Genomic DNA, 10,434 nt, shown 5'->3' on the forward strand with positions numbered 1-10,434 from the left:
TGATATAAAATCTGCCGTACTTAAACTGGACGTGGAGGGAAGTGAGCATAATGTGTTAAAAGGAGCAGACACTTTTTTCAGATCTGTAAATGTGCATTTCGTGATGATGGAATTTCATACACATAAGGATAGAGTCTCAGGAAAGTTTATATCAGAATTTATGAATCAACATGGATTTCAGCCTATTTTGCCAATTGGCGTTTCTTTAACAAACCAAAATGAATGGCCATGGGATGTGCATTGGACAAAAAAAGGAAGAAAAAATAACAAAAGCATACTTCAGATAATTTAGTTTGTATGCAGAAATAGATTTTGTACATTGACAAAACAATAGTGTGAACTACTAAATTTTGAAGAAAAAACATAATATCAATCTACTATAAGTTGAACTTCATTACAGAACTACATTTACATCAATAACTAATAAATAAAGTAACAAAATGCATGAAAGGGACTACCATTTATTATTATCTTACATATAAGTTCAGGGGCGATAACTATAAATCAAGTAAATGTGGTTTAATGACCAATGAGACAACAACCCACCAGAGACCATCTGACGTAAATATGAGAAACCATTTGTCACCATTTTGAACGAAATCCTTGCAGGCGTGTATTGAAAAACAAATTGCGAGTATAACGAACAGAAAGCCGTATATCTGTTTATAGCACCTGGTTTATACACAATGGATGCATGAAATCTATGGGTCGTTGTCATTGCCGACAGACGCTTTATACCCAAGGCAACCAGTCAAAACGTCAGCATTGTTGCAGTGTTTTCTTCTAAATCAAATTAAAACAGTACCGGTTGATTTTATATGCATTTTACTTTCTATGAAATTTAAAAATCATGCATTCGAAACAAAACAAAAAACAACCCTTGCTGTAACAATGGAGAAAAATATATGACCTAAGATTTAGCCGCTAAATATATTGTTTATGTCTATGTTAAGCTCAACAGGGGCGGATCCAGCCATTTTTAAATAAGGAGTGGGTAGTTCCTAACCATATGTCACGTTTTAACTGCATTAATCGTCCCTCCAAAATCCGCCGCTCCTAAGTGGTTATCTAAAAGTTATACAAGTTTGTAAAACGGTCTCTTTTGTAAACTGTCTAAAACGGCTGAAAAATAACACTACAATATATATGACCAAATATTTGAATAGCCTTAAGATTTCTAGACCTAATTTCATTTTAAGATGCAAAACTATTTTGTAACCATCAGGATCCTACGTATCTTTATGTTATGATAATAATTGCATTTATGAATGCTAGAATCTAGAGCGGGTCTAGGGGATCTTATCTGGTGATACATTGGATGTGAACGCATTGTTTTTCTATTAAATGGTATCAAACCCTCATGACCTTAAAGGCAATTCACTAACAAAAAGGCTTCCTGAAAAGTCGTGGAAGTCAAAGTCCTTTGCTTGACCAATATTCGTTGAATAAGTCATTTTTGTATTATTACAGTTTTTTACGTTATACATGTACATTTGCCTTGGCCTGGAACGCTTAAAATCACATATTTGAAAGTCAAGGAAGTATAAGATTCGAAATATTTGAAGAGCCATATTGTGCACATGTTTTTTTTTAAATCATACATTTTTAATAAATAATTGTACAGGAAATAATTTCCGTGATTACTGAAACTTCATCAGTAAATATTATATCATGCTTGGTTGTGTATATGAAGAAAGGTTTCGCTATGTGAATATGTGTGAACAAATACAATGGATTTTTATGTCGACTATTTTGCGCGCAAAACCTCGAATATCACCAGCAATGGTAAAAAATAGTAAAACTGAAAAGATGCAACTAATAAGTTTTGCTTTTTTGAATAGAGAAATGAGTAAAAAAAAAATAAGAAAAAAAAGAGATTTATAAGCAAACCCAATATAACTTTGCATAACATTATTCTGTCAACGCTGTTTCAATAAAATTAACGGTACCAATTTTCTTGCACCAGATGCGCATTTCGACAATACATGTCTCTTCAGTGATGCTCGTGGCCAAAATATTTGAAATCCAAAGCTTATATAAAAGATGAAGATCTATAATCCAAAAGGACCAAAAAGTATAGCCAAATCCGTGAAAGGATTTTTTTTTTCAACCGAGACAAATTCAAACGTGATATTTAAATCATAAAAATTAGAACAATACAATCATTACAAAACAAGTGCAGAAACCAGTCTAATATTGAGAAAAAATAAGGTTAAAGACTAAAGTAACTTTCTTTATGTAAATGTCTCTGGTTCCACTTTATTAAATTGATTGATGATATCTGGTACCGAATACAAGAAATACATAATTTACCTCTATAAAACGATTAGTTAAATGCTAAAAGAATGTCAAATGAAATCTAAAAATACGTTTTCAACTTAGTGAGAACACAGCTAATAGCAATACAATTATATAAGATTGAGTTTTGTTTTAATTTCTTTTCCAGAATTGCGATCCTTTGCACTTACACTTATTTCTGTATTTCCGAACACAAATTCAACATCAACGGTTCTTTCTTCTTCAGTTGGATCAGGAAGTTCTAAACTAATTTGGCAGAGTTGTGTACAGCTTTCATCATCTGTGTACATTGGATCTTCGTTTGTGGAAACATAAACTGGAAAGGTGATAGCTGATTGCATCTTGTGCGACGTATAAAATTCACCACTTACTCTCTTCCCTGCTTTAACAGTCTCGTTTTTCGAAACAAATTTTGAAAATATCTTGTCACATTTATCTTCTCCTTCGATTTTCAACAGATATTTGACATCGTGTGTGGTCGTATCAAATACTTCTATTACTTCAACACCATATGTGAATCGCAGAACACGGGACTGGATATAGTCTGGCCTATGACCAAACAAAACAGCACCTTTTAGTACAGAAAGACCAGCTTCTTCTGGAATTATTATTTTTTTATTCCAGAATTTCTTGATAACAGCATCTTGAATAAGTCGACATTCAGAGAAACCACCTACTAGCAAAATTTGAGTTACATTTTGTACCTTTTTGTCTTTGAGAATTTCGGACATTAGAGAAAGTATGTTGTCAACTGTTGGTTTGAACAAATTTATCATCAGATGTGCATCAATTCTCATTTTATCTACACGTAGTGAAATTTCATTTCCGTATGGAGATGACGCAATCACAGCTTTTAAATCATCTCCCAACATTTCTCTACAATTAGCATCAAGAGACGCATAGGGAATAGTCATGTTTACTTTTCCCTCTTTTCCAGTTACAATTGTTCTCTTTACAGCCTCAAATTCTCGAAACAGATCAAGGAAGGCAGCTGGATCTTCATCTTTAATCTTTTTCATCACTGGTCCACCTAGTATCTTTACAAGCATCTGGAAGAACCTGCCATCAACTGAAGTGCCACCACAATCATTCCCTGAAGCTCTGTGGAGTTCTTTCAGACGTCCATCTTTTGTTTTTTCATGAACAGTTATGTCAGCTGTACCACCTACAAAAAGATAATAAAATTTGTGTTGGTACTGAAATAATACCAGAAACTATCAATTAAGTACATTGTATAATCTATAAAGTTATAGTCACAAGTGAACTTGATGACGGTAATTTTAGAAATATGTGTTTTGCGCATGGATACCATTTTCCATAAAGATGGACAAAAATTGGAATTTCAAGACTTTTAAATAGATAAAACAAGATGCGACGACTACAATGATACCAGTTATGCTATACGACTGCCGTTCATTGATTCATGTAAATTCAAAAATGTGTCACTGCCATATACATAATCTTAAAAACTAATCCGTTTGACAAACGTTTGATAGTAAGTTATAAAATAAGCTATCAAATATTTGCCATCAAATTCGTGTTATCCTGACAGCCACTGTTTCAACCTTTAAGAGTTAAGCTATTTTAGAAAAATAAACTTGTTTGATATAAATGAATTTCAAACTTGAATTTGAAAATAGACAAGCACAATAAACACAATTGTGTAAAACAGAAACCAAGTATGAACTACACTTAGATTTACCTCCTAAGTCGGCAACCATGTACCTAGTTCCCTCAGCTGACATTGCAAAAGTCTGGTCTGCTCCGTGTAATTTTTCAGTCGGCAGATACTGGCAGAATATACTAGCGGTTTCTGGTTCAAGAGCTAGGAGTAATTTTTTCTGATGGAATGCTAGCCTGAAAAGATAGGATTTATATAATGAATAGTTATCAAAGGTACCAGGATTATAATTTAGTACGCCAGACGCGCGTTTCGTTTACATAAGGCTCATCAGTGACACTCATATCGAAATAGTTATAAACCAAACAAATACAAAGTTGAAGAGCATTGAGGATCCAAAATTCCAAAAAATTGTGCTAAATACGGCTAAGGTAATCTATGCCTGGGATAAAAAAAAATCCTTAGTTTTTCGAAAAAGTCAAAGTTTTGTAAAAACAGGAAATTTATAAAAATGACCACACATTGTCCATGATAATATATATATCCACATGACTTCCTATACAAATATCTTATTGATGGATGTATTTTACATTTGCTGGAAAAACAAATTAAGGTAAATTTTTGATATGACTTTATACATTTGCACAACATTTTCTAATTATTTCAAGCGATATATTTGAAGTTCAAAAAGTCAATAAAACTATTTGAAAGTGCAGTCTATTTTCAGAACTAAAGCAGCAGCATTGTAACAACATATAGCATATAAAGCATGTAAAGGTTGATATTATCAAGAACTCATATCAAAACCGAATCTCTCGTTTAACCAAATTCCATTAACAAAACATATATACAATGATATATATTTATTTTAATTTCTCCCGGTTAGCATCCAGTTAAACAAAGTCAAAGTAAATCAAAAACAAGAATGTATTTGAAAAATTGGAAAATATAAGGCAAAGAGTGGTTAAAAAAGTAAAATTAAATTTGCACAATAAAATAACACTGTTTTAATCACATTTCATTAAAATTAAATGAAAAACATTTATCATATTAAAATTGGAATACGATATTTTAGGATACTTATGTAGTATAAATACACACGTAGTTTTTTGTTGTATATCAAGATTTCTTTTTTATTTTTCTTAATCCCTTTTATAATTTCTATGTCATTTTGATCAATACTGAACTAAGATTGTCATTCACGCTCAATTTAAACATTTTTTATTCAGGACATAAATAATATGGATTGAATAGCAGGTTGAAGTCTCCTCTTTCAAACAGACATTTGAGGGAATTTCTCAGTGCATTGAAGACCTGTTGGTGACCGTCTATTGTTGTTTGTTCTATGTTTTCTCTTTGAGTCATTCCCTATTTATATTCTCATTTTTATTTCATTTGGCTTCCTAATGCATGATTTTTTTTTAATGTATTCGACAAAAAGTATTACCTTTTCAGCACATTCCCTCATAAACTGTTTGGCAGCATCTGTCCATATTGCTGGTATTGTTAAAACCCATTGTATTTCCTGTATTTTCACACCAGTTCCCTGTTTTTTCACACTGTCCATGAAATGATCTACCAGTGCCTTAATGGACAGGCTAAACACATCAACTGCACTCACAGGCTTGGCTTAGATGTCCTCCAAGAACATTTCAGAAGAAATATTCTAAAACAAAAAAATGTTTCACATTAAAAGTATAATGTTTCATTTTTGGTTTAGTATAGGAACAAAATGTTTTATAGATATTTTGATTTGAGCGTCACTGATGAGTCTTATGTAGACGAAACGCGCGTCTGGCGTACTAAATTATAATCCTGGTACCTTTGATAACTATTTACACCACTGGGTCGATGCTACTGCTGGTGGACGTTAAGTCACCGAGGGTACCACCAGCCCAGTAGTCAACACTTCGGTGTTGACATGAATATCAATAATGTGGTCATTTTTATAAATTTCCTGTTAACAAAACTTTGAATTTTTCGAAACACTAAGGATTTTTCCATCCCAAGCATAGATTACTTTAGCCATATTTGGCACAACTTTTTGAAATTTTGGATCCTCAATGTTCTTCAACTTTGTACTTTTTTGGCTTTATAAATATTTTGATTTAAGCGTCACAGATGAGTCTTATGAGACGAAACGCGCGTCTGGCGTACTAAATTATAATCCTGGTACCTTTGATAACTTTTAATCAAGTTTAACTTAAGGCAAAATATGTTAGCTAAAGTGTGCATTGAGCATCGTATTACCGATTTCGCATGTTGTATACATTGCTGAATCCATCAAGACGGCCTACTTCAATGAGAAATATCAACTCAACAAACCCTTTATCCAGCACAAGTTTAAATCGCCGTTGACTTTGTATATTTATTATTCTTATACTTATTGATGTAAAAGGTTCTCTTAACAAGGGAATGAAAACCTTTACAGTGAAGTCTAGAAAAAATATAAATTATTGTTATACAATTTGAAAAATAGATATATTTTATATCCGAGTTTAAGGGCAAATTATTCAATACATGTGTGCTATTATCAAATGTTAAAATATAAGACAAAGCTTGCATAGATTAAAGTTTAATAAACAAAATTAATAAAATAATAAATATGAATTCCGATTATATGAATTCCGATTATATGAATTGATAATGTTATTTATTATACTGAAAGCCGAGGCCGTTTCAAAACATTGTTTGTTAGAGCATTCGTGTATACTTTTAGTACCTTTAATACTGTTGATGCAAAATGAGATCTCGTGATGGTGCATTACTATTCGCGATAATATACGATAGTTTGACGAGTCTAAAACTGACCAAATTTTCATATTCATTTTAATGTATATAGCCTTATAATACGTAGTATGTATGTTATACCTTGTTGTTATGAAGATTCATTTTAAATCGATGAAAGTAGAAATATTCGTCTTGTTTTTCATCCATTACAATATCTGCATACTGGTTTTCTGCATCGTAACCAAAAGCTATGAATTGCTTTTTATCATTCAGAAGCAAACATGTAGGAGTTTTTAATGATAACAATGCTCTCCCGCCGGAATTCCAAGCCTGGTTAGCATGAATTTTCATTGGATCAGTTTTGAATTCATGTCGCATAGAAAAAGCATATCCAGAATAAGTTGATCCGAAATCTAATGCAGCTACTAATCGGTGGTCTTTCGTCGCCATGGTTAATCTAAATTCAAATAAAGTGCATTTCTTATCTAAGGGTTTATATAATAATTAGTTTTTTAATTAATTTTAAAAAAGAAACAAAGTAAAACTAAAATTCAGTAACACCTGAATTTTCAATCTGTATACATGAACTCAATATAGTTGGAAATTCAACATATAGCTCGGTCTTTACCACCACATAGCCTAATCACTTCTTCTTTATCTCTGCCAAAAGTAGTTCCGGAATTTGGAATATTGTTTTTCTAATCGTATAGCTTTAGATGATATAAATTAAATAACAATGTTTGTATCGGTGGTCAAGCCGATTGCTCACTTGTACATTATTATAAGCGGTGTATATACGGAAGACAGGGAATAATCATAAGTCACTGTTTAAGTTTTACATGCTAAATTATAAATAATGTCATGAAAATTAAATGAAATATATAATCAGGTTGCTGAACAAATACAATTTGTGACTTAAACCAACATCGACTTCATAAATGCATCATCATGTACGTGTCATGTCAGGTTTTGTCTTCAGAAAATAGTGTAAAATTGATAGCTAATGGTATATAGTTTGCCATAAATATAAAGAAATGATTAAAAATATTTAAAAACAAAATGTTATAAAATATTCGGTGTGTTAAGACGAAGCGTACATTTCTTTTTATTTCTATCCATTTATTGTGCATGGACTAGAATGTTTCAATGAAGGTCAAAATAAGAAATAAAATGTATACAAAGGAAACATTGTTAACAATATTGAAGAATTACTCAAGCTCAAGGTTTCAGAGGAGCATTAACTTCAACGACAAAATCAAACTATCACGACATTTGTCACATAACATCTATTGTTATGTTTTTTAATATAAAAAGAACAGAATTCATAACACGCATAACGTGCAGTGAAAAAAAAACGAATCCGAATCAGGCTCGAATGGCTATAATAAAGATGTGGGCAATTTTATCCCATCAACACACATGGTTTTAACAGCTGTGTCTTTAAAATGGAAAAGAAAAAATGACAAATTATAACAAAAAGATAAAATTTACTTTTGCAGTGGGAGTACAAATTCCGTCTGTGAATATTTTTTATGTTATATTTGAGTTTAGAAACTGTTGACAGATCATACTATTCGCTTTGTAAATGTATCTCTTTGTAATTTTATGATTAAAAAAACTTGTATCTAAATCACACATTTCTTGTACATCCCGTCCTTGTGATATTGTGATATGGTAAAATTTTTGAATTCCTGTCTTTAATTTTTGATAACGTGCTTTGTTTATATGCCTATTTTGTTCGCAGATAGTTGTCTAAATAATGGAATTTGATGCGACTGTCATCCAAGTGAGAGGTTTCACTAGCTATTAAACCAGGTTGAATCCACCATTTTCTACATAAGAAAATGCATGTTACAAGTAAGGAGTATGACAGTTGTTTCCTATTAGTTTGATGTGTTTGAGCTTATGATTTTGTCTTTGATTAGGGACTTTCCGTTTTGAATTGTTCAGTATTGGTGCGATTTTTTGTTTTTTATATTTACTTCTACCGTAACATTTTTAAGATTGTCTCATTTCAACTATCCAAGTGTTATTGTATCTCTTTTCAAAATGACTTATGTTTAAACTAAACTTTAAAAGATAATTTGTGAAGAAAACCTAGTATCTGTTATCAGAAGAATATTGTAAATAGTTTATCAAAATAACGGAGATAACCTTACCTTGGTATATTGCCCAAACCCTAAACGGAAACGAAAGTCAAATTATTTTGTTTGAAAGAGAAAACATGAATACAGATTGTTATAAGCAGCTTAAAAATCGTAAACACAAAACTGTTAAATGAAATCATAAAAGTCAAAATATTTGAGAAGTAAAAGGAATGAAAACTGTTCACGTCTATCCAGGAAGATTAACAATTCCTAATATTGGAGAGAAATACCCCGGATCAGATTAAATCATGTGACTTCATCTAAATATAAATGACATTTTTAAGTATATATATGAGTATAGACGTGTTGTGTAAAGTTTTAAATTCTGCGATGATTTTAAAAACCAATATCAGAACAAAATTGCATTGAAGTGTGTCCAGGTGTAAACAAACAACATAGATTCCACATTTTAAAACAAACACGGGGCTATTATATATATTTATATGTATAACTTTTATTTCATTGATTTAGGAGTAAAAATAAATCTTTAAAAATGTATATGAAAAGGCAAAGAAGGGATATTCCAGCTTCAAGCCATGATCTTCATTAAATGTTATGAGTAGAATGTGTTAAAAAGTCGAATAACTCTGTTTGTCTCTCCACAAGTCATTCACACAAGTAAACAATTTAAATTATTCGTGCATTTGTTATCCATATAAAGTTCCGATAGCTCTGAATATTCTTAACGTCTATTTTTTTTCTTCTTCAAAACTACGGGCACTCTAAACTTTTTAGCCTAGGAACTAGGGGCAATCTCATTTGCTCCGGAAGGACTTGACTTTGACTTTTAACTTTATTCCTAAAACGCTGAACTTTTCATCTCCAACGCTTTACTTAATATCTTCAGGTCTTGACTTAAGTTCGACGGCACTTGACGTTAGATTGTCAATACTATAATTAAGATCTTCGTGCTAGACTATGAATTTCCAGAGCTGCACTTTCTTGACCTTAAAATCCATATTTTTGTTATTTGTATGAACCAGACACAGGGCTATGTAGATATATAGGAAAACTATAGTGTGAAGATATAATGAAGTCCTATGACAATTAAATCACTTGAGTTAGGTTCTTCAAAAGACATTTACCATCACCATGCCTATTTTGTTTCTGTCCAACACCAATATCTATTATATATAGATATAGGAAGATGTGGTGTGAGTGCCAATGCAAATAACATCCATCCAAATAACAATTTAAAAAGTAAACCATTATAGGTTAAAGTAAAGCCTTCAACACGAAGCCTTGGCTCACACCTAACAACAAGCTATAAAGGGCCCAAAAATTACTAGTGTAAAACCATTCAAACGGGAAAATCAACGGTCTAATATGTCCTTTACTAAACGCTATTTTCTTTATTAACCTTATAATTAACTATTCATTTAAGATATTCATTGAAGTTTTTTTAATACACTTTCTAGTGCTCTGTCACTTTCACAATCTTGACTTTGTCATTAGGTCCTTTGTTTGTCATCAGGTCCATATTTTAATTTTTCATGCAGAAGCACTATCTTTTGTTGTGAACGAAACTGCAAAATATTATACTTAGACGACATATGTATAATGTAGCTCGACTTGCCTTCGTTGTTTCGTTTTCCAAACGAAAATTATCACTATATTAATTGTTTATGTAATTTTCAA

The 10,434-nt window shown here is 31.5% G+C and overlaps 1 protein-coding gene across 1 annotated transcript; it reads right to left on the minus strand.

Moving 5' to 3' along the window:
- Positions 1 to 2,325: 2,325 nt before the first annotated feature.
- LOC134689884 (heat shock 70 kDa protein 12B-like) lies at positions 2,326 to 9,018 on the minus strand. Its single transcript, XM_063549853.1, has 5 exons — positions 8,982 to 9,018; positions 6,791 to 7,106; positions 5,355 to 5,543; positions 4,001 to 4,139; positions 2,326 to 3,463 (listed from the first exon to the last, which is right to left on the minus strand). Exons 2-5 carry the CDS (start codon positions 7,097 to 7,099, stop codon positions 2,409 to 2,411), a joined length of 1,692 nt encoding a protein of 563 aa, XP_063405923.1. The 5' UTR covers positions 7,100 to 7,106; positions 8,982 to 9,018; the 3' UTR covers positions 2,326 to 2,408.
- Positions 9,019 to 10,434: the final 1,416 nt, after the last annotated feature.

This window comes from Mytilus trossulus, chromosome 11 (genome assembly GCF_036588685.1).
Source record: "Mytilus trossulus isolate FHL-02 chromosome 11, PNRI_Mtr1.1.1.hap1, whole genome shotgun sequence".
Lineage (NCBI taxonomy): Eukaryota > Metazoa > Mollusca > Bivalvia > Mytilida > Mytilidae > Mytilus > Mytilus trossulus.

Bases quoted from the DNA above. Each gene is read 5' to 3' on its own strand.
- LOC134689884 (XM_063549853.1), bottom strand. From the start codon at position 7,099: ATGGCGACGAAAGACCACCGATTAGTAGCTGCATTAGATTTCGGATCA. The intron at 5,544-6,790 runs GTATAACATACA...ATCTAAGCCAAG, and splicing joins TGAATCTTCATAACAACAAG to CCTGTGAGTGCAGTTGATGT. The intron at 4,140-5,354 runs GTCGAATACATT...GCATTCCATCAG, and splicing joins CTGAAAAGGTAATACTTTTT to AAAAAATTACTCCTAGCTCT.